Here is a 25,166-nt window from a genome sequence, read left to right as displayed (position 1 = left end):
TGATAGTGTGGGTGTACTCCCCCATCTTAACTCCCAGGGCATTCGGATTTTGACGAATTCTTTGGGCCAGAGGTTCCATGTAAAGCGCGAATAAGAGGGGGAGATAATGGGCACCCCTGTCTGGTACCCCTTTCGATCGCGAAGTGATAAGAACTGCAACCGTTAACCCGTACCACTGCTGATGGAAACTTATAGCAGTTAAACACCAGAGTGCGGAATTTCTCGCCAATGCCGACTTTCGCCAGAACTCTCTCTAGATATGGCCAGTGCACCCTGTCGAAGGCCTTCTCTGCGTCGACTGCTAGTAACATCCTTTCTCCGGGTATTCTGGAGGCCTTCTCCAGAACATGAACTACCCTCTTGGTGTTGTCCACCGTCTGCCTCCCCGGGACGAATCCAGCCTGATCCGAGTCCACTAGACCCGGAAGATGAAGCGCTAAACTGGCCGCCAAGATCCCAGTGTACAACTTAAGGTCGACATTCAAGAGGGAGATAGGCCTGTAAGAGCCACATTGTGTCCGGTCCTTCCCCTGCTTGGGGATAACCGAAACCGTTGCCCTAAGCAGATCCGGGGGAATAGCTCCAGGCTCGGAGAAGGAGTTAAAGAGGCGTGTGAGGATCGGGGCCAGCATGGGGCAGAAAATCTTATAAAAGAGGGAGGTATAACCGCCGAGGCCCGGGGCTTTCCCGTGTTTAAGCCTGGAAATGGCTGTGCTTACTTCCTCCACTTGAATATCCCTCTTGAGATATTCTGCCTGCTCTGGAGCAAGGGAGGGAAGGTCAACCGAGGACAGGTAGGTCTCCTCTGCCAGTGCTGACGGGGGTTCGCCCCTATAGAGGTCGGCATAAAATCGACGGAAGCCGTCAGCTATTTGGTCATCTTCCGTCACCGACTCCCCGGAGGGCGTCGCTAGCTCCTTCACTAAGTGCTTCTGGTGTGCTTCTCTAAGTTTATGTGCCAGGAGTTTCCCACACCTGTCCCCACCGTTATAATACGCATGCTTCAAGCGCAATGCAGCGTACTCCGCCCTGTCCGTATCCAAAGCTGCTAAAAGCTTCCTCACCGCATTAAGCTTCTTCCAGATTCTGGGTGCCCCCGTCCTCTGGTGAACCTGTTCCAGTTCTCGCACCTTGCCCGTGCGTTCCTCACGTTTCCGCTGACGCTCCCGATTCTCAGCTGAGGAGATAGCAATAAATTCCCCTCGAAGCACCACCTTCAGTGCCGCCCACTGCGTTGCTAGGGAAGTGTCACCATTATCATTGTGCTCCTGGAATTCCCGAATTGAATCTTGAATATGTTTTACCACCGTCTGTCTGTGCAGCAAGGTATCTCTGAGGCGCCATACCCCGTGCCTCGGCGATATCGGTGGCAATTGAAACTCTGCCATAACAGGGGCGTGGTCTGATAGAGAAAGAACCCCTATCGTTGATGCTATGGCTAGATCGCGGAACGGTTTGGAGACCAGGAGAGGATCGAGGCGAGCGTAGGTCTTATGAGCGTGTGAATAATAGGAATAATCCCGGGTGGTGGGATGCAAGGAGCGCCAGAGGTCAAGGAGATCTGAATCTTCCAGCTGGCGTTTGCCCATCTGAGAGATCTCCCCAGTCTGCGGTCGCCGTTGCACGGACCTATCCAGGGAGGAGTCGAAGACCATATTCAGATCCCCCCCTATGATGATGTGCCTATCTGGTGTGGCGGTGATATCCACCACCACCGAATGTAGGAATTGTTCCTGGTGTTCATTGGGGCTATACATCGACCCAATAGTGAAAATCAGTCCCCCGTACTTGACCCTATAAGCCAGGAGCCTGCCCTTCTGCTCAGCAAACTTATGTAGAATCTCCCCCTTAAACTTGTGGGATATCAAAAGTGCGACCCCAGCGGTCTTAGTGGTATTGCAGGAGAAGAATTGAGTGGGAAACTTATGGGAGCGCATCCTCTGGCAGTCTCTGGCCAGAAAATGTGTCTCCTGGAGAAGACAAATATCAGCGTGCGTATTTTCCAATAAAGAAAGAACCGCCCTTCTTTTGATAGGATTATTTAACCCCTTCACGTTAAGGGTAACCACTGTGAAAGCCGTCATGTGTGTGGATTAGACCAAGGCAGACGCAATGTGTCACGGCCTAAGAGGGGTAGGCACGGTGTAGGTGATGTGTAGAAGCCCAGCCAGGCTGTGATGAGTAGCACAGTTGCACTGGACGGACCCCGTGATTCCCCCCAAACCCCCCCCCCCACCCAACTCCCAGACTGGCCAACCCTCCTCTCCCCCTCCCAGCAACACCCCCCACTCCCCAACACACCCTTCATGCAACCAACCAAAGGATCTCTCCCCCCTCCCCCCAACAAACCCCCAAAATCGAAACAAATGTTAGTCCCAGTCATGCCCTCGGGCAAGTCTGTGGTGAGTTACCAATGTGGACGTTCAGCCACTTACCCCCTTCCCCACTTCCCCCCCACCCCCCCCGCCCTCCAAGACCCGAACCTGCTATTCCAGTAAGGCTGTGGTGTTCTCCCCCCGGAGCATCATTATGCTGTAAGAGCCACGTCACTGGTAGCTGCGTTGCTTCTGGCAGCCTCGGAGACCGCATCCGCCATGTTGGCTCTAATGGTGGGCGAGTCTGGCCTCCTGGGGTTGGCCGTTCCCCGTCTCCGTGACACCCTCTGCCAGCCGTCTCTGGGGCCACGTCTCCCGCTCGGCGTATTTGTGTCTTCCTCCTCCGCCATGATCCCCAGGACCTCACAGGTGTCCTGGAGCGATCGGAGTTGGTGAATCGTGCCGTTCCATCTAAAGATGAGGCGGAACGGGTGGCCCCAGGCATATGGTGTTTCGTGCTCTCTCAAAAAGTCTGTGGCGATCTTAAATGATTTCCGTTTTTGCAAAGTAATGGCGGACAGGTCCTGATATAGTCCCACAGAGTGGCCCCGGAAAGTCAACCCAGATTGTTTCCGGGCCTCCGCCATGATGCGCTCTTTCAATGGGTAGTCCGGAAGGAAAGCCAAAATATCGGGGGGGGGGGGTGCCGATGCTCGCCGTGGTGGTCCCACCCGATGCGCCCTGTCGATCCTGACCGGAAATTCCGGTGGTTCTCCTAGGATCGCTCGAAACCGGTCTCTCGGGTAGCCAGTCACATCCGTGCCTTCGTCCGAGGGCGGAACCCCCCGGACTCGAATGTTGTTTCGCCGTGAGCGGTTCTCAAGGTCTTAGTTATGCATCTGCAGATCTAGGTGCTGTTCTCTGAGGCGCAGCACCTCCTGTTGTAGCAGGGCTAACTCCTCATCGATACGGTGGTTCGTGCCCTCCACTGTGGCCACTCGTTCCCCGATCTCTTCCACTTTTCTTCGCACCTCCCGGACCTCGCCCGCCACTTCCTGTTTCAATGTCTGAAAATCGTCTCTGAGGGTGCTAAACAGCGACTCAAGAAACGATCTGGTGACCGGTGGCTCTCCTCCATTTGAACTCTGCGAGGCCCCGGCCAGGCTTGCTGAAGACGGCCCCCTATCTCCCCTCTGTTGGGATCTGCTGAGCATCTCCGGGAGAGTACGATCTCCCCGCTTGTTGCATTTGCCCGACGCCATCTTGGGTTGAATGCGGGCCGGGTCTCCTCTCTCGTGGTAGACAAGGGCCCGTGGATCGCCACCGGCACTACACCCAACACCTTCTGGGGCCAGTACTTCTGGGATCGTCACGTGGGGATCGCACTCCTTCTGTAGGCCTCACTAGCCTCTGTCTGTCACGGCCTCCACCAGGCCAAGATACATTCACCTGTGACTGCCCCCTCTTCCCGTCACTGTTCGGGAGGCGTTGTGGATTCCTCCGAAGATGCGCAGGACTCCCCAGCCGTCGCCGTCATCAGAAGCCCTTCAGGGCGATTCCGCCACCTCTAGGCTTCGGCCAAATTCGTTGTGCGTCACAGTGCTAATGGCCGGGATTCGCTCTGGGCCCGACTATGCAGGGCGTGGGGCCGCCGGGGACTCCGGTGTCGCTGCGAGCCTCGGCGTTCACTAAGTTGTGGAGTCCTGCCGCCGGAGAAGCCGAGGGGGGAAGGCTCCGCACAAGGCCCCGGGTCCGCACCCTTGTCCCTTCGATGCCCTCCCATGGACAGCCAGATGGGTATGCCGGGACTCAAGCGTCACACTCTGCTGCTCTTGCGGGGCCACTACGGTGGTTCCTCCAAATTTCCAGGACCGCTTGATCGAGGCGTTGCGGCGTCTCTACCGGCTGCTCACTCCAAGCGGCACTGGGCGCGGCGTGTGTCCGGCCGACGTGCTCTGGGGTCGGCCTCCTCCTCCTCGCGTCTCCCGGGTCGGACCTTCAACACCGTCCGACGGGCTGTCCTGAGGCTAAACGGAGGCTAGGACTCGACCAGCGTCGTCTCTGCAGGTTCCGCTATCTCTTCCCGTGCCGTTATGCTCCGGAGGGGGGAGAAAGAGCTATATTTCGGGGCTCGGGCCTAGTCGGGCCGGGGAGCATCGAGAAGAAGCGTCCTCTCACTCCGCCATCTTGGCCACGCCCCCTCTCGCTAAATATTTAAGCGTTTTGTGGATTTTGCGTTGGAAATTTGTTTCTTCTGTTTAGTAATCACTTATTTATTTTTAAATACGAAACTATTTTAACCCTTATTTTATTAATAATTGTATTATAGCTATTGGGGACGTTTTATGTAATGCTGCAATGTATGTATACACTTTTAATATTTTACTCTGTTAATGTAAATTATGATTATACTGTAATTTTTTTGGCCCTGGTGGCCAAAATAAAGTTATTTCAGATTCAGAGTAGTTGCCATTTAAGCACATGGCAAAGCTAAGCTTCCCTCTGTAATATGTGTAAGTGAGCCTTAATGCAGACCTACTGAGGCCTAGGCAAGGTGCAGCATATTTCATGGGCAGAGCATGTAGTTTAGTGTCTAAAAATACATAAAAATACAGTATATATTAATTAAATTGTGTTGGATTTCTTGAGTACTCGTTTTATTTCTTTAATTGTTTTGGTGCTGTTTAAATGCTTTACACTTGTTCCTTTGTGTGCGCCTTGCTGCTCAGACCACACCTACCCGGAATGAGATTACGGTTTGACAAACAAAACCCACTGGTCCTAAAGGAGTTGGGAAGTGTATACACTGTGAGGTCCCACAGCCACACCATATATTACACACCATTTCCTCACAATGATTAGTTTGGATCCTGATTAAATTATAAAAATGTTGTAAACCAATGAGCATTGAGTTTGTCTTTGCCAGGAATAATTATCGACTTTCAGATCACTAAATAAGCTCAACTTTTACAATTCTTATTTTTGTATCACATAAATCTAAAATGTAACCTCTTCATTCCCAGCCCAGAACACTCTTGAAACAACTTCCCAAAAACGACTCCACAAATTTACACTGAACCAAGCAAAGTCACTTTCTTGAGTAAAGTTCTATTGACATGATACGTTTTGTGTAATCCCATTCAGCTGCTTTGCTGTATTGCGGAGCAAAGATGCCTAGGGGTGTTAGATTTGAAAATGTCACTTTTGGGAACCCCAGCCCTACTTTTAGGCTTCAACCTAACCAATCTGCATTAAACTGGAAACACCCAAAAAGTCGATGACTGTTTTTTGGAAACTTTCACTGTTGACCAGCGCCAAAAGTATTAGCAACACAAAACATACATTGTCAAAGGAAACTCTGACAACCATAATTTCAGAGGTGCTATTGTTGTCACTGTAAAATATTTAAGGCCACAGCAGTGAACTAAATAAGGCTCAGTAACATGTTATTTAGAGCACCTATATGAAACACATATACACACATTTATACCTATGCTGCATAGTACACATTCCATGTTATTTTCACAGTAGAGCAAAAATGACATGAGAAAAATATTACTGCCTCACAAACTGCATGTTACAAATACTCTTCGCATGGAAACAAGTTTCCTAAGTCACAAAGCCTTTTCAATGTAATTTTAAACCTTATGCATCCTAGTTTTGGTTAATTACCTATAATTATTTTTCAAACCTACATAATAAGTAAAATGGCAGTGCTTCTCAAACTTTTTAGAACCTTGACCCACTTTTTTGGGCGACAAACTTTCGCGTGCCACTTAGTTTTATTGAACATGAGGTGGGGTGTTTTTTTATGTGGTAATAACAATTGTTTGTAAACATGACCTTGATATCTGACTAGCAAGGATCTTAGTCTGCCGATCAAAATGGCAGGTGGTGATCTGGAATCTGGAGGTAGAACACTTTTACGAGCAGGGTGCTAGGCTGTGGCATTCAGGGTCTCTGAAAATTCTTGGTGTTCATACCACTGACTTTAGCAAATATGAGCAACCCCTTTTGCGGCAGTGTATGGGACAAGGCCTCATTAATTTTTGTGTTAAAACAAGGCCGGGTGGTGCACTTTGGACTCCATATATATTTACATAGCATGAATACTGTCACTGTCAAGTGGTGTTGGAGCACTTCACATCAGGGTGGCTCATCCACAGTGGCTGAGGAGCGTCGCCCCACTGCCTCAGCCAGCGGCCAAAAAATAAAACTAAATAAAGCGCGTTTGGGTATGAGTGTTGTGGGGCCGGGCAATGAGGGGTGGGGGTGAAGTGATGTGCGCTACTAACTGTCCCTATCCGTTTGGGGAAACAGCCGTTACAACGCAACTTTTACAACGCACTACCTTTACAACGCTACTTTTACAACGCAGGATCCATTACATCGCATGCCTTTACAACGCATGGCATTACATAGCAGATGCTATTACAACGCATGCCATTACAACGTAAGTATATCATTTTATTTAACATTATTTAATTAATTTAATTAATGTTAAAAATAAATAAATATATTAATTTATGTATTTCTATAAAATAAATTAAATATATTAATTTAAGTAATTTAAAAAAATAAGTATGAGTATAGGAGTATATGTTTTGGGGTACTGAGGTATATGTTTTGGGGTGTTTGGGTATTTTTAGGGTTCAGGGCTAGGTTTGGGTTATGGGGTACAGGGGTATTTTTAGGGTTCAGGGCTAGGTTTGTGTTATGGGGTACAGGGGTATTTTTAGGGTTCAGGGCTAGGTTTGTGTTATGGGGTACAGGGGTATTTTTAGGGTTCAAGGCTAGGTTTGGGTTATGGGGTACAGGGGTATTTTTAGGGTTCAGGGCTAGGTTTGGGTCATGGGGTACAGGGGTATTTTTAGGGTTCAGGGCTAGGTTTGGGTTGTGGGGTACAGGGGTATTTTTAGGGTTCAGGGATAGGTTTGGGTTATGGGGTACAGGGGTATTTATAGGGTTCAGGGATAGGTTTGGGTTATGGGGTACAGGGGTATTTTTAGGGTTCAGGGCTAGGTTTGGGTTATGGGGCACAGGGGTATTTTTAGGGTTCAGGGCTAGGTTTGGGTAATGGGGGTACAGGGGTATTTTTAGGGTTCAGGGCTAGGTTTGGGTTATGGGGTACAGGGTTTATCTTAGGGTTCAGGGCTAGGTTTGGGTTATGGGGTACAGGGGTATTTTTAGGGTTCAGGGCTAGGTTTGGGTTATGGGGTACAGGGGTATTTTTAGGGTTCAGGGCTAGGTTTGGGTTATGGGGGTACAGGGGTATTTTTAGGGTTCAGGGCTAGGTTTGGGTTATGGGGGTACAGGGGTATTTTTAGGGTTCAGGGCTAGGTTTGGGTCATGGGGTACAGGGGTATTTTTAGGGTTCAGGGCTAGGTTTGGGTCATGGGGTACAGGGGTATTTTTAGGGTTCAGGGCTAGGTTCGGGTTATGGGGTACAGGGGTATTTTTAGGGTTCAGGGCTAGGTTTGGGTTATGGGGTACAGGGGTATTTTTAGGGTTCAGGGCTAGGTTTGGGTTATGGGGTACAGGGGTATTTTTAGGGTTCAGGGCTAGGTTTGGGTTATGGGATACAGGGGTATTTTTAGGGATCAGGGCTAGGTTTGGGTTATGGGGTACAGGGGTATTTTTAGGGTTCAGGGCTATGTTTGGGTTATGGGGTACAGGGGTATTTTTAGGTTTCAGGGCTAGGTTTGGGTTTTGGGGTACAGGGGTATTTTTAGGGTTCAGGGCTAGGTTTGGGGGTACAGGGGTATTTTTAGGGTTCAGGGCTAGGTTTGGGTTATGGGGTACAGGGTTTATCTTAGGGTTCAGGGCTAGGTTTGGGTTATGGGGTACAGGGGTATTTTTAGGGTTCAGTTTTTTAAAAAACGACTTTAAATTAATTAAATTAAACTGATTAAATTAATTAAAATAAATTAATTACAATTTTAAAAAAAAGATATACTTACAAATACTTACGTTGTAATGGCATGCGTTGTAATAGCATCTGCTATGTAATGACATGCGTTGTAAAGGCATGCGTTGTAAAGGATCCTGCGTTGTAAAAATCGCGTTGTAATGGTATGCGATGTAAAAGTATGCGTTGTAACGTCATACATCCGTCTGTTTGGCCGGTCGTTTTAGACCGGCCAAACAGACATGCACAGTTTAGTTTCTCCAACCTGGCTGTATTGTACAAAGCAGCCCACTCTGGCCAATCCCCATGCTGCTCTTATGCAGCATGAGAGCATTGCAGGAATTGGATTGGGAGTGTGCTGCTGTTCCACTGTCTGCTGGGACTAGGAGGCAGAGGAGCTCCGGGGGGCGACGTGGCAGAAACAGCATGAGGTAAGTTTTATTTGATTTTTTTCTCCCACCGGGTCCACCCACCTCACACCCTCCGCACCACTATCCGTATGCATCCGCTGCCACTGCTTCACATGAGCAGTAGATTAAAATACACATGGTCGGATTCATTTTATTAGAAGCATGGGAGATTAAGTGATTTGCCTAGAATCAAAGGATGTGTAGCCAATGCCAGGATTCAAATCCGTCTCCCCTGATCCAGAGTCAGCCGTTCTGGTCATCTGAAGGAGATACGTTAGTGATAAATTCCTTACCTTCGAATATCCCCAGGCGTCAGACTGGATCCGGAAAGTTTTTCGTCAGCAGTACCCCTGGGCGTCGGTAGGTGGGGTTGTGTGGCTCCGCGTCTGTCGCAGGCGCTGTAAGCGCCAAGTTGACGTCACAGAGACTACTTAGGCGCCACCCATGCGCGCTGATGTTAGTTCTTGCTTTTTTCACGCCAGCAAGCGCAGATCCAGTGAGAGAACGTACCCTAGTCACTGTTTAACTAACTTTGTGAGACTTTTGTCTCTTCTCTTTTGAGTCTTCGACTCCTGGTGTAAGTAGGGATGCCTGGAATTAAATACTGTGGGTCCTGGAGCCGTAGTATGTCGGTGGCGGACGCCTATGACATTTGACTCTACTGTCTGGACCGCGACCATGACTCTCGGTCATGTCCTGACTGTCTGGCCATGGCTCCGAAGGCGTTGCGGGAGTGGTCCCGAAAGATGCTGGAGGCCCGGCAGTCGTCTCGGCGCCTTTCGAGATCCAGGAGTTGCTCAAGGGAACGTCCGCAGAGCCATTATAATCGCCCCTCGGGGTCAAAGTCTTTGCCCTCGGAATCGGGTAAGAGATGTCTCAAAAAGAAGTCGAAGAAGCGTGTTCGCTCTCCGACGTCCCCCCAGTCGATCTTTGGATGCGGACATGGGGGCCAGGGGATCTTCCCCTGCACCTCAGTACGAGCCCAGGAGTCCAGCCACCTACCCACCTTATCTGGGTCCGTCGGCGACTCCGGCTCAGGTGCAAGAGTTTCTTGCCACCATGGACTGCCTTTTCAGGCCTAGGGCTCCCGCTGGTGTGCCTTGGGGCGCCACAGTCCCTATGTAGGACCCTTGCCTGCCTTCGACTCCGCCGCCAGCGGCTCCAGCCCCGGCGCAGCAAGGTCCTCAGCCGGTGGATCCGGCCCTGGCACCTCAGGGTCCCTTGCCGGTGCCTCTGGCCCCGGCGCCCTCTGCGGCTCCGTTCCCGGCGTTCGATCCGCCTCCGCCCTTGCCAGAGTTTCCAGGTAATTTTGCCCTGACTTGGGACCCAAATTGTGACATGGAGCTGGATCGGCACCGAGAATGTTGGAGCATTTGTTTACCTCTCTGCCTCACCCACCGCTGCCGCCTATGGGCCGTGGAGGACGGGGGTGACTGGGAGGGGTCGGAGGATCCTCTTGCACAGCAGTACGAGTACCAACACAAGTGGGCAGAGGAATCAGAGGATGCAGGTGGCCTCCCACTGTGATGGAGGAAGGCGCCACTTATTCTGCTGTGCTCCGTAGAGCTGCTGAGACCCTTGACCTCTATATGCCTACAATCTTTCATAAAACAAACCTTCTTACTGCTCCCATTCAATGAGGCCTTGACAGATGTTTTGATGGGCACCTGGTCCAGACCAGTCACGGGGGTCCGGGTGGACAAGAAGGTGGCCTGACATCATCGCCCATCACTGGGTGACCCTGCCTTTTTTAACTCGCCATCCGACTCCGGAGAACCTGGTCATTCAGGCCTACACTTAACAAACTGCGTTCTCTACCGCCACGCCGGATAAGGAATCGACAAACTTGGACCAATTTAGAAAAAGGTTCTTTTCCTCTGCCAGCCTGGCGCTACGGTCAGTCAACACTGCATGCCTTTTGGGCCGCTACTCACTTGCGGTGTGAAATACAGTGGCATAGACGCTGCCTCAGTGCCCAGAAGAGGTCCGGGTTGTCCTTTCCCAAGCTGTTGCCGAGGGTAAGGATGCCGCTAAGTCTGCCCTTCGTTGTGGGCTGGACACCACAGACTCTTTAGGGAGAGCGATCTCCACAACAGTGGCCCTGCATCGCCATGCCTGGCTGTGGTCCACTGGATTTTCAGAAGATGTCAAAAGTTCCCTCATGGACATGCCCTTTGATGGTACTCGCCTGTTTGGCGATAAGGCACGCAGTGTGCGGGAGCGTTTCAAGGACTCTCGGGCTACGGCCAAGTCCTTAGGTCTCTCCACCACACGGCTGGCCACATCTACCTTTCGTTCCTTTCGTGGCAACTGAGGGGGCGCCCCTGCACATCGTTCATTCAGTCAGAAGCCTGTGCAGAACCAAACTCAGCGCGGGCGTGAAGGCCGCTTTGGCGGCACAGGGGGCCACAGGGCTGGTCCGTCCCAATCTTCCCCTACCTCGACGACTGGCTGTTGAAGACGGACTCGCCCCAAACAGGCCTCACCCACCTCTAGACTACGGCCGACCTCCTGCATTTTCTGGGGTTCTCCAGTGTACCGAAGTCACACCTCTGACCCTCCCAGAAGCTCCCCTTCATCTGAGGGGTTCTGGATTCGACGCGGTTTCGGGTTTATCCTCCCGAACAGCGAGTCCGGGATATTCAGGCTATGATTCTGGTATTTCAGCCTCCATCCTGGGTTTCAGCCTGATGGCCTCCTGCATCCTGCTAGTGCAACATGTCAGATGGCATATGTGGGCTCTGCAGTGGGACCTAAAGTTTCAATGGGCACAGCATCAGGGCACCCTGTCCTATCACGTCCAGATCTCGGAGGGCACTGCACGTCAATTGCAGAGGTGGCTCACGAATCGTGATTGGGTCAATGGCAGATCCCTCTCCCTTCCCCAATCGAAGCACACAGTGGTGACAGATGCGTCCCTCCTGGGATTGGGGGGGGGGCCCTTGGGAGTGACGGAGATCAGAGGCCTCTGGTCTCCGGCAGACTCCCGGCTCCATATTAGGCTTTTGGAGCTTTGGGCAATCCGATTTGTACTGAAGAAATTCCTTCCCTCTGCCGTGGGAAGTGTAGTGCAGGTGTTCACGGACAACACCACCGCCATGTGGTATTGCAACAAGCAGGGTGGGGTGGGGTCGTGGACCCTATGTCAGGAAGCTCTGCGCCTCTGGACATGGCTGTAACATCAAGGCATTACCTTAGTGGTTCAACACCTGGCAGGTTCTCTGAATGCCAGAGCAGACGAACTCAGCCTCCAGGGCTTGATGGACCACGAACGGCGTCTGAACTCGGATGTGGCGCAAGGTCTCTTTATGCAGTGGGGAGAGCCTTGGTTAGATCTATTCGCCACCGAAGGGAACACGCAATGTCATCAGTTCTGCGCGTTGGAATTTCCAAGGCGGTGCTTGCTCGGGGACTCTTTTTGTCGCCAGTGGAGTTGTGGTCTGTTATATGCCTTTCTGCCTATACCACTTCTGCCCAGAGTGCTAAAGAAGATCCGGCATGAATGGGCCCAAGTCATCCTTGTGGCTTCGGATTGGGCACGAAGATACTGGTATCCTGAGCTATTCAGCATTGCGATCGAACCCACGATCAGGGGATGGTCCTCCACCCGAACCTATCCAGCCTCCACCTCCATCCATCAAGATTGCGCGGCGACAGTTGATAGCTTTCCTGGTCGCGAAGTCTGTGTCATTCTGGCAGCCAGGGTCCCTCCACTAAAACGGTTTACGCCTACAGGTGGAACAAATTTGTCTCATGGTGCACAGCGAAGGCTGTGGATCCTTACCACTCTCTCGGAAGTTATTCTATTCCTTCTTTCTTTGGCCCAGTAGGGCTCTGTTCTGGGCACTATCAAAGGTTATCTTTCACCCATCTCCACCTTTCTACAGCTTCCAGATCAGACTTCTCTTTTTAAGTCCCCGGTTGTTAACTGTTTACTGAAAGGCATTACGGACACGTTCCCTCCCGTGCCGTTCATAATGCCTCAATGGGACTTAAACCTAGTCTTGACATATCTGATGTGCGCTCCCTTTGAGCCCCTTCATAACTGTCCTTTACGACTTCTCACTCTAAAGACGGCTTTCCAGGTAGATATCACCTCTGCCAGAAGAGTGAGTGAGCTCCCGGCTCTTTCTTCTAAACTTCCTTTCCTTTCTGTTCATCCAGACAAGGTGGTTTTAAGGACCCGTCCTTCTTTCTTGCCGAAAGCTGTTACGCCTTTCCACATCGGGCAGACCATCACTTTGCCCACCTTCTTTCTGCCTCCGCATCCTTCAAAAGAGCAAGAGAGGCTTCACCGTCTGGACCCAAAAAGACCCAAATAGTGCGCTCTCGTTCTGTCTGAAGCGCACACCACACTTTCAGGTTGGATGACCAGCTCTTTGCTGGCTATGTGGTCGCCCCCCAAAAAAAGGTCGGGCCATGCACAAACGGACCATCTCTCGGTGGGTCGTTCTGCGCATCAAAGCATGTTACTCGATGGCTAAGAAGGAGCCTCCTGTGGAGCTGCGTGCCCATTCTACCAGGGCAACGGCAGCCACTAATGCCTTGGGACGCGGCGTTCCCTTGCAGGACATTTTGTCAAGCAGCTACGTGGGCCTCGCTGCACACATTTACCAAACATTATTGCCTTGACAGTCAAGTCTGGAGAGACTGCTTCTTTGACCGTTCTGTTCTCTGTGACTTTCTGGTGTAATCTTGTTCGCAGACCCGCCACCGGGGTTGGTATTGCTGGGTTATCTATTCTGAGGTAAGGAAAATATCACTAACGTGTCTCTTTCAGATGCACAAGTTAAAACTTGTGTAACGATATATCTGTAAGAGACATTAGTTAGTGAAAGATTCCTTACCGTCCCACCCATCCTCCCCGTTCTGCGAACTGATTTCTATGGTTAAAGTCATCCCTTTCAGGGCCCTAGTTTCATGGAACCAGTGGTAAGTATCTTGCATGGCTCTGCGTTCCTGGCTTGGAAAGTAGTGTACAGAACTGACGTCAGTGCGCATGGGTGGCGCCTAAGTAGTCTCTGTGACATCATCTTGGCACTTACGGCGCCAGCAATGGACGTGGAGCCACACGACACACCCTACCGACGCGCATAGGTACTGCTGACGAAAAACTTTCCTGATATAGTCTGACGCCTGGGTATATTCCAAAGTAAGGAATCTATCACTAACTAATGTCTCTTACAGATATATCGTTACACGAGTAGTAACTTGTGCGTTAAGCCACATACATTTTTTTTTTATTTAATATTTTTATTGACATTAAGACCAAACAGCGGCGAACGAGGTCACATTTAAGGGCTATACATGTATACAGCAGATCTTACAGAGGGTCCAGGACTCCACCTTCGTCATGGCAAAAGTTTACAAACAGTCATTACATTAATCCTCAACCTCAAGTACCTGTCTTCTAGTTAGAGGGGGGTTCGCCGATGTTACCTCTGTATTCGTTCCAATTGTTCCATATTTCCTCCCATTTACGAGGGCACCGTCGGGCTACATACAGTCTTCTCTTGCAGCATGCACCAGTCCATGTCCCGTTTCCACTCAGAGAGACGTGGAGACGCAGCAGCCCCCCAGAGTCTTGCAATATTACGCTTAGCCACCATTTGGCCGAGCGTTACCCAGAGCCTGTCTCTAGCTGGTAAGTCCGTTGGCTCCCATATATTTAAAATACATTGCTTCGCCTCCGGGCGCAACTCCTTCCCCCAAACAACGTGCATACAGCGCACTACTTTAACCCAATAGGCCTGTAGTAGCGGGCACTCCCATAGCATATGAAAGAAAGAGCCAGTCATTCTGCACCCTCTCCTGCACTCATCCCCTTCACATCTGCCCATCCGTTTTAGCCGCGTGTTCGATATATACACCCTGTGTAGAATCTTAAGCTGGATGAGCCGCAGCCTAGACGAGATAGCCACCTCCTTCGGGGAGGCTAGTGCAGATTTCCACTCTTCCTCATCAATTTCCAGCCCATCAGCCTCCCTCCGTCCCTTAAGGTCATGGAGCAGATCGGGAAGATTATTTATCAACTTCTTATAGACGAGTGAGATTGGGTGTTCCTGAATGTGCCCATCTAACAGCCTATCTTCAAGGGGGGATGTCTGTGGGGGCACCTTGCCCTGTGGAATGTTTTTCTAGAGTGAGTGACAGACTTGGAGGTATCGAAAGTATTCAGTGTCCGCTAGCTCATATGTAGTCTGTAGGGAAGGAAAGGATTTGACCCCGTTATAGTCCCACAAATCCCCTATCCGGGAGATACCGATGAGGTCCCAGTTCTGGAACCCCTTCGTACGGCCCAAGAGGCCAAGTCGTTCCGAAACCCAGAGGGGAGTGGCCAGGGTGAGCCTGTTTTGCCAGCCCATATTTCGTTGAACAATGTGCCACAATTGCACTGTATGGAGAGTTGGCCCTGTAAGCGCATGTTTGCCTGGACTTGAGTACAGCGCTGCTTCATAATTCCCCCCGGCAAACGCCATCTGTCCATGCCGTCACAATAGGTGCCCTGATTGATGGCCGATAAGTGTGCGGCCCTGTAGTACCTACGAATGTCAGGCAGGGCGATCCCTCCATCGTACCACCCCAGCGTCAGCTTCTGTTGAGCTATTCTGGGTGCGCCGAACCACAGGAGGTGTCTCTGTGCCGCCTCACCGGCTGTGAAATGGGAGGAGGGAATCAGGTCTGGGTAGTTCTGCAGGGCGTAGAGAAAGCGTGGTAGCGCCATCATTTAAAAAAAGTGCTGCCCGGCCCAACAGGGAGACCGGGAGCTTCTGCCAGACATCAGAGTCGCGCTTAAGCCTCATAAGGGGAGGGAGCAGGTTTTTATCATACATGGCGGTCTTGTCGGTCTATACGAAAATGCCCAAATACATGAACCCGTCTGTGACCACCTTTATGGGACAGTCACGAGGGAGTACAGGGGTGGCTTCCCGAAGGACGTACAACAGGGATTTACTCCAGTTGATGCTGTAACCGGAGTTCTTCCCAAAGTTCGTAAAAATGTCGAGAGCCACAATCCGAGATTTCCGGGGCCTGGAGAGGTAGAGGAGTATGTCATCCGCGTACAGGGAGATTCTGTCCTCCCAGCCGTCAGCCCAACGCAGACCTCTAAGGGAGACATCTTGCCTGATCCAGGTGGCCAGCGGCTCAAGGGAAAGGGCAAACAGGAGGGGCGAGAGTGGTCACCCCTGGCGGGTCCCCCTCTCCAGGACGAAGGCCTCTGAGACCTTGTTGTTCACAACTACCTGGGCCAGCAGTTTAGAATACAGGAGTCGCACCCAAGAGATAAAACTGGGACCAAAACCCATCTTGCGAAGGACCGCCATCATGTAAGGCCATTCGAGGGTATTGAAGGCCATTGTAGCATCAAGCGATACCACCACTGCATCTTCCCCTATTGTATGGCTTCTCCCCAGCACCCCATTCATTTTACGGAGATTAACCCCTTCGCTGCTAAGGCATTATTAATATTTTACATTCATTTTCCATTGAAATGAATGGAAAGTTCATGACGACTTACCCTTGTCATTAGCATCGAAGAGGTTAAGCGCCGTGTTGCGATGGGGCATGAATCCGGATTGATCCCGATGTACCAGGCTACTGAGAACCGACTGGAGCCTATTTGCAAGAACTTTTGCCAGTATTTTTGGTTCCACATTTAGCAGGGAGATAAGCCTTACGAGGCGCACAGCTCCCTTGGCCTCTTTTCTTTAGGAATCGCCACGATGGTTGCTAGCTTTTGGTCGCGGGGTAATATCCCCTTGGACTTGCTTTATTCAAACATATGCTTGAGATAGGAGCTCATACCATCCGGCTTGAGCTTGTAAAGCTCGATCGGGAGGCCGTTAGGCCCAAGCGCCTTTCCAGGACGGAGATCCAGGATGGCGCGTTCCACCTCTGCCACAGTGAGCGGCGCCTCCAGGAGCTGGCGCTCCACGTCAGAGAGGGCTGGCATCCTAAGATCTGCCAGCAGTGCGTCCGAGTCTTCTTCTGGACTGTCAGACCCCCTTCTTTAGACTGTCCAAAAGTGACGTGCAAATTCTGCGACTATGTCATGTGGTTCTGTTACCACAGAGCCATCCATTGTATGGATTTCAGCCACTACCTTGCTTGCCTGTTGTTTTTTATCGAGCCATGCTAGGAGCTTGCCCGCCTTGTCTCCCTGGTCGTATATCCTGCCCTCCCTGGTGGTAGCCATCTTCTTCGCTGATTTCAACACCAACGCCTGGTATTCTGCTTTTTTGAGGGACAGCTGATGCCACGCCCCGGGCGTGTCGTGAGTACTCGTCACCATCTCCTGCGCCTCCAGGTCTGCCTCGACTGCCACGAGTTGCGCCTCACGTTCCTTCCGCCGGCCTGCTATGGCCGACAGGGCCTCCCCTCTGAGAACCGTTTTAAAGGCCTCCCACAGTGTAACTGCCGACTCCACTGAACCGTCGTTCTTATCAAAGTAGTTTGTTATTGACAGGGTCAATGCCTTACGTAGGTCTTCATTACGGAGGTACCAGGCATTAATAGGTGCCACCCACTCTTCTCGTCTGGTGCCTATAGTTAAGTGGGCCGTAACCGGCGAGTGGTCAGAGATACCTCTCACTAGATGCGTGGCTGTGCGCACTGTCGTATCTTGGTGTAGAGGAGTTAGGATGTAATCTAGTCGGGAGAAAGAGTGGTGCGGCCCCGAAAAGTAAGTGTATTGAGTGTCGTCGGGATGTACCAGGCGCCATATATCAGTGAGGCCAAATGTATCTAGGAAGTCTCCTAACCATCTCTGTCCCTTGGGTATTTCCCTGGGTGGGTGTCTGTCCAGCGTGCCGGAAACCACTGCGTTGAAGTCCCCCCCCCAATGAACAACTGCCCGTCTTGGAGGGATAATAGGAGTTTACCAAGGTCAGTATATGCTTGCGACTGGAGTCCTGGAGGGACATATGTGGATATCAGTCAGCCTGCGCCCCTCCCATCTACCCGAGATTGTGGCAAAGCGGCCCTGCGAGTCTGTTTCAGTGTGGTCGGGGAGGAAGGGAAAGGTGCGCCGAAGAAGGATGCCCACACCCCGAGACCCCGTGGTGAAGCCGGAGTGGGTCACCAAAGCATAGCCATATCTGTTTAAGGCGTGACAAGCATCACCCAGCAAGTGGGTCTCTTGTAATAGCACAGCGTCAGGCTGGTTGCGCTTTAAGAACTGAAGTACCATGGTGCGCTTTAGTTTATCCCCGAGCCCATTCACATTCCAACTTAATATCTTGAGGCTTTTGTCCCATTTCTTAGCCATAGCCATCACTCACACCTGGCGTGGATCTTCGAACCCCTGTCCACCAGATCTGCTGATAACCTCTCATTTGCGACCAAACAAACATACCCCCCCCCCCCTTCTCTCACTCCCCTCCACTTCCCACTCCCCCGCCCTCCAACCCTGGTCCCCCCCTCCATACCCACCCCCCTCCCCGAACCCTACTCAACCTCACACCCCCGTCCCATCCTTGCCCAACTGGACTCATGGATCCCCTTCAAAACAACCCCCCCTCCCCGCTCTGTAGGTTCAAAACTACCCACTGCCCCAATTAGCAGAGGGCCTTTCGCCCAACCCAACCCAGGAGAGAGGAAACTCCCCTCCCGAGGAAACTCTGTTAGGGAGAACGTGTGCCAGCCCCGACTCCGGCCACCGTGTCTCCGCTGCCCCCAGACTATAGTGTCCCTTAAGGAGTGGAGCACCACCAATCACTAGTGGATTCCCGGAGCCACTCAGCAGGATAATGACCTTACCCACCTTAACTCAAATGTCAATAACATCACAATTACGGTATACGTTACAGTTCAGCAGGATAGAGTCGCAATCAAGGTCCTCGGCATGAGCCGAATCCCGGCCCGAGTCCCCCCAGGGGCTAGCAGATCTGGAGCGCCACGAGTGTTGGCTTCGTGTGTCCCCTTCCGATTTTCCGCAGCTGACCCGGGGGATGGGCCCCGAACCTCTCTCCACGTGCCCGGATCCTGTCGCTCATGGGCCGTCGGCGCCGCCGTGTCAAGCCATTTTTGGACCGCCTCCGGAGTGGTGAAAAAGAGTGATTTGCCTCCCACGATGATCTTTAGCTTGGCTGGGAAGAACATCATGTATTTTATGCCCTGGTCGCGTAGTGCCGCCTTTACCCCAAAGAATGAGCGCCGCTCCTGCTGGACCTGCAGGGTAAAGTCAGGAAAGAAACGGATGATGGCCCCCTCGTATTGCAGGTCGCCCTGCTGCCTTGCCTCCTGGAGGATGGCATCCAGGTCTCTATTGTACAATATCTTGGCTATTATCGTTCTGGATGGTGCCCCCGGCTTGGGTTTGGGGACCTGTGCGCTATTGGCCCGTCAATCGTGAACATTTTTGACAAGCGTTTGGGCTTCAAATGTTGAAGGATTAGGTCTTCGATGAACAGTTCTACACTTGGCCCTTCCGTTCCCTCCAGCACACCCACCACGCGGATGTTACTTCTTCGGGCCCGCCCTTCCTGGTCTTCGAGGCGGAGGGCCATTTGGCGATGTTGGTGCACTAGTTCATTGATCCGGCCTTCAAGCCGTTTTTCAGAGGTTTGCAGCGCTTTGATGTCTGTCTCATTCACTTTCGATCTGTCCGTGGTCTTACTCAGGTCTGTGCGAAGCAGATTTACTTCGATGGAGATTTTGTCCATTTTGGTTTCGAGGTTGGTGCCTAGTGATTGAATCGCGGCCATTATTGACGTCCGGGATGGTTCCGCTTGGCCCGTCTGGTCCCCTTCAGCCGCTCCCATTGGTCCCTAGCTCAGCGGCACCGCGTACTTATCCAGTTTATTCGTCTGGGTGGACGTACCTCACTTTGGCCTCATGGCGAGCCGGTGGTTCCCCAGCGGTCCAGCCGTCAGGGCTGTACGGGCGATGGGCGGCCTTGGGGAGCCCTGACGTCTCCGCCCCTGAGTTCGTGTGGTGATTTTCGTCCCGTAACTGGGGGAGCCCGAACTCAACTCCTCAGATCATCCGGCGCCGGAAGGTGCACCACCTCCGGCCCCCGCTCGCTGACCCCGGCCATGGGAGTCCTCTCACGGTCCCCGCAGGTCCAATCAAGCCGCCCACAGGTCCAGTGCGCCACCCCTTTGGAGATAGTGCAGCCAGGGGATCAGCTCCACGCCACTGCACCTACCCTCGAACGGCTTTATCACTGGCCATCCCACTGCCTCCAGTCCTCCTTACTTCTGCTGGTGCCAAATCCTCAAGTAGGGCTCCTCCACCCTTTGCCCAGCACTGCAGGACACGTCTCCCCGGGGCTCTCCGGTCTGACCTGTCCGATGGTACGCAGCTATGCCGGTCCGACAACTCCGCCGCCTCGGGTTGTCAGCTGCCTTGCCTCCGAGTCTGGAGCCCGCACCTTGTCCTGGGTGGGGCCTGTAGGGGCCCCGCACAGCTCACCGGGCACTCACCTATTTCCGTGCCCCCAGGCCTTTCTCACACTGTGGCCACACACTGGCTCCAGCAGGGTGTGGTTCGATGCCCCCGGGGGGCCTCCGTGTCCCCCCCCCCCCCCCCCCCCCCCCTTCCCTGCCGTGCCGCAGTTCTTGGCCTCACCGGGTATTGGCAGTACGGCGCGGGCCGGGTGCCGCGCCCACAGGCCCCTCCCACAAGCCAGTGGCTCTCCAGCCCTCCCGGCGTGGGTAGGCCCCAAGCCGGCACCTCAAGTGTTGCTCCGCCCGGCCATTGGCCCACAGGCTCCTCAGCTGTCAGTCCTCACGGGTGTTGGAGAGATGGCGCGGCCCGGGCGCCGCGTCCTCAGGCCTTTCTACAGGCCGGCAGCCCTCCTCCGGCCCTCGTGTTCTGGGTAGGCCCCAAGCCGGGGCCTTGAGTTCAGCTTCGCCTGGCCCGAGGCTCCAGGCGACAGCCCCGGGTCCGCCTCGGTCCGAAAAACGGCGCGACTCGGCCGCGCCAGTTCGCGGAACTCCGGTTCCTGTACTGCTCGATGGTGCTAACCAGCAGGGAGTCAGGGCGCTAAAGCAGGGGCGCCCTGGCCAGGATTTTGTGCGGATTTGAACGGGGGCAGCCTCGGTCCCGGCGGAGCTCGGGTCTCAGGCGGCCATCTTCGCTGGTGCCTGGCCACGCCCTACACATCCATATTTCTTAACTTATGGGTGAAAGTCGTACATTGGTGATATGGTTGTGTATGCTTACGTATAGGGAACACATTTGCTTTGTGAAGTAAAAAACAGCAGCAACAAATACTGGAAGGTTTACTCGGAGTCTTGCTTGGAATACTTGCAAGGGTTTGTTTTAAAACCGTACTTATGAGACGTAGTTCAGCACCTTTTCACATGCGCGTTAACCAGGCCAATAATTTTAAATATTACTTACACCTATACCAGGAGTTTCGAGACATACTAAAAATCGTCTTGCATATTATAATATAAACCATTTATGATAATGAGCAGAACCTAAAATGCTATTATTAGCCATAATGACCCACGCAGCTTTGCATCTCATATTTCATGGCCCCTCCATACACGTAACAATCGTAATAAATAGCATATTGCATTCCTCACCTCTACATAAGAGAGATAGATAGATGAATACCATCCGTTTTTTAAAGATTAGACTGCTAAGAAGCAGGAGATTTGATGTTACTTAACTACTATCCTGCATGTTTCACATCGATTGTCCTGCAGATGACCCTACCTCTCCTGCTTCTTTTTCTTCATGCTTTACTCTATACTACTCATGCCTGTTATTTTCTGGAGGTTTATATCAAAGAACAACAAGTTTGCTCTCAGTGCCTTGAGGGACATCTGCTAGTTATAGTCTCTGAAAATTGAGTAGCTCATTTATGTGGCAACTTAGTGAGATATGTAGCCTATATTTTGATATCCTTATTAGTAGGGCTGTAAGGAATTTCCAAGTTCATCTTAAGCCATAAAATGCTTATATTTAACCCACTCAAAAGTCTTAAACCAAATGTGCTCTCATTGTTCTTTTTCCACAAACTTTAGACATCAATGAGCTCAAAGTATTTGTAGACCTGGCCTCCATTTCTGCTGGTGAGAACGACATGGATGTGGATCGCGTGGCCTGCTTCCACGATGCCGTGTTGGGTTATTCCCCTCTGCTATATGAGCTGAAGCCAGAGTCTGGTCTGCAGGAGCTCATGCAGTGCCTGAGTAAACTCTGGAAAGCCCTAGAGAATGATGAAAAGCTTCCAAAGAAACTGGTAAGTTCTGCAGTCCTGGTGTGTATTTAGTTTCATTCTTTTCTTCACCCTCTGCTCTCCAAACATTCAAGCAGTGGCAGATTGCAATAAGAAAATAGTTACAAAGACAAAATTCAGCTAGGCCTCTAGGAAACGAAAATTAGTGTTCGAGGCATATGAGCTGCAGATTGCACACTATGCATAGATTGCCACCTAGTGTTGGGCCCGGATGTTTGTAGTTTGTTTTGTAGAAAAGTCTTTGGAAGTCACAGGATAGGTGACTCCTCCTTTGGATGATACTGCGCATGGTCATCAGCTCCATCCCCAGATTGTTTTTTTCTGCCACCGGGCTCGGATGTGTTTCCAGCGCTCCGTGTTGAAACCGAATTCCTTCGGCGCGCAATCCTCACCAACTTTCAGAAAATAAGTTTTGAACGCTTCTCCACTCGACGCTACTCTTCAAAGTCGAATACCTCGATTCCGGTCGACGGCCTTGGGGCCTAGCTATGCCTCGACTCCAGCTCATAAAAAAGATTCCCTTCAAAAAGTGTCCTCAATGTGGGTCGAAGTTTCCCCACACTGACCTCCACGAGGTGTGTAACCTCTGCCTTTCTCCGGAGCACGAGGCAAAGGACTGCTCAGCCTCAGACTGTTGTGCCTCTTTCTGCTCCAAAAAGACTATCCGGGACCGAAGAGCGAGAAGAACAATGGCTCGATCTTCAACTTCCATTCCGGACGACATCTTTGAGGAAGGCGTCAACGTCCCAGAACAACAAGACGTCTACAGCGGTTCCGAACAGGAAGAAGATTCGGATGTCGAGGACATCACTCCAGCGCAACTGGTCGTAAGTAAAACAGTCGACCCCGACCCTTCCTCGACACCCCCAAAAAAGGCCCAGGTCACACCCTCGCCCTCGGGCTCGGGTGCACACCGAGACTCCGCTTCTACTGCCCCACCTTCGGGCCCGGCAAAGAAGCCAATCAAGCCTTCAGGTGACTCGGGCTCGAGTCAGCCTTCGCATGGTGCCGGCGCCAACTTACCGGCACCAAAAAAGACATCGACGCCGGCTATGCCGACGCCCAAACCATCGGCACCGAAACACACAACTCCTTCGGCACCGAAACCCAGGTCGGAACCAAGTAAACCTTCGGATTCCAAAAAACAATCGGAACCGAAAAAAGCATTGGATCCTAAGAAACAACCGGATCCGAAAAAACAGCCGGAACCGAAAAAACATTCGGAGCCGAGAAAGACTTCCGCCTCCCCGATAAAGGACATAGTAAAAAAACAAAAGCAAGCCGCTTCGGTGCCGAAATATTCTCCAGCACCTACAGATCGGCCTCCAACAGAAGACTCATATTATCCAGACCCTGCTCAAAAGACTCTGGCTAAAGACCCAATAACTGGACAGTTGATTTTGGCCTCGAAAAAGCGACCACTGGACAAACCAGCCCAAGCTCGGCATGCAAAGAGAAAGGACATGGCTACCTCGCCTTTAAGACCGCCTACCCCATCTCCTCTACCTATGCCATCACCACAAACTCCCATACCACAGCATTCCCCAGCATCCTCTCATAGGGATGATAGTTCTGATGATATGGGGGGTCCAGACACACCTGCAGGATCACCCGACTCATGGAATGAATAAACCACTCCAGATGTCCCAAATGTCCCTCAGGATGACTTCTACCCCTCAAGGCCTTCCCCACCGGAAGATACCATAGGGTTTAATGAATTGATACACAGGGCTGCACAATATCACGGGGTAGACATACACACGGACCCTGTAGACGAAGACTTCCTGATGGATACTTTTGATAACGCACAAAGGTCTGCATCCATCTTACCAATGCTCAAAGGAGTAATTAAACACGCTTCTGAAGTCTTCAAAGATCCAGTCAGAACTAGAATCATTAATCCTCGTATAGAGAAGAAATATAAAGCCGCCCCTTCAGATCCAACATACATTAAGGGACCAGTACCACTAGACTCACTTGTAGTTTCCAGCGCACGCAAGAGAGCAAACTCGCAAACATCAGGTGATGCTGCTACACCAGATAAAGAGTCCAAGTTATTAGACGCATCAGGAAAGAGAACTGCGTCTCAAGCAGCAAACATGTGGCGTATCACCAACACACAGGCATTGCTAGGTAGCTATGATAGAGCACATTATGACGAATTAGAGTCCATAATGACACACCTCCCTGATAAGTACAAGGATAGTGTACACAAACTCACCTAAGAGGGTAACAACATTACAGATACCTCCATCAGTTGTGCCCTCGACGCAGCAGATACTGTGTCTAGAGCAGTCAAAACCAGCGTCTTACTACACAGACACGCCTGGCTACGTATATCAGGGTTCAAACCTGAGGTACAAACGGCCATTCTTAATCAACCTTTCGATGAGCAACACCTATTTGGACCCAATGTGGATGTATCTCTTGAAAAAATGAAAAAAGATACAGACACCGCCAAATCTATGGGAGCCCTGCAGTCGCAGGCTCCCAGACGTTTATTTTGTCGCTCATCCTATAGAAGTGACACCAGAGGATACTCCTCAGACACAGCCTCAGCCTCATACAAAGCCCCTACACAATCCACTTATGGCAAGGGCTACCAAAGGGGTGGGTACAGGGGTAACAACAACAAGGGCAGAGGTAATAACAATTCCCGCTCTGCTTCTACCCCTGCCCAATGACTCCCTTCCTCTTCCCCTGCCCCACTCCACTCCACTCCTGTCGTGGGAAGACTCCAACAATACCCGCCAGCCTGGGAAAACATCACATCAGACAGGCGGGTGTTACAAATTATTCAATCAGGTTATTGTCTGGAACAAAAATGTACCCCCCCAAACATACCACCCAGGCAGCGCCCAATGTCACAGGAACATTTAACATTACTCAGACAAGAGGTAATATCCCTCCTGCAGAAAAATACAATAGAGATAGTTCCAGAGCACCACAAAAACAAACGAGTATACTCACTGTATTTCTTGATACCAAAAAAGGACGGATCACTAAGACCAATCCTAGACCTCTAAACGTTTACATTCAGTCGGACCATTTCCATATGGTCACACTTCAACAGGTCCTTCCACTACTGGTGCTAAACGACTTCCTTGCACTTTAGATCTCAAGGACGCCTACTTACATATTCCCATCCACGCGGCGCACAGGAAATATCTCAGATTCGTGCTAGACAAGCAGCACTACCAGCTCAAAGTGCTCCCATTCGGAGTCACAACAGCGCCAAGGGTGTTTACCAAATGCCTAGCAGTAGTAGCAGCACACTTGAGAAGACAGCACATACATGTCTTCCCATATCTGGACGACTTGCTCATAAAAGCCAGCTC

At 51.5% G+C, this 25,166-nt stretch overlaps 1 protein-coding gene across 1 annotated transcript in view; it reads left to right on the top strand.

Moving 5' to 3' along the window:
• The window catches only part of RNF213 (ring finger protein 213), a 2,876,335-nt gene that overhangs the window by 1,383,467 nt on the left and 1,467,702 nt on the right, over positions 1–25,166 (top strand). The window contains exon 21 of the mRNA XM_086931045.1: positions 21,614–21,831. Coding sequence (XP_086787171.1) covers positions 21,614–21,831 — 218 coding nt within the window. The remainder of the gene's footprint in view (positions 1–21,613; positions 21,832–25,166) is intronic.

This window comes from Lissotriton vulgaris, chromosome 7 (genome assembly GCF_964263255.1).
Source record: "Lissotriton vulgaris chromosome 7, aLisVul1.2, whole genome shotgun sequence".
Lineage (NCBI taxonomy): Eukaryota > Metazoa > Chordata > Amphibia > Caudata > Salamandridae > Lissotriton > Lissotriton vulgaris.
This window is presented reverse-complemented; position numbering and strand designations above follow the sequence as displayed.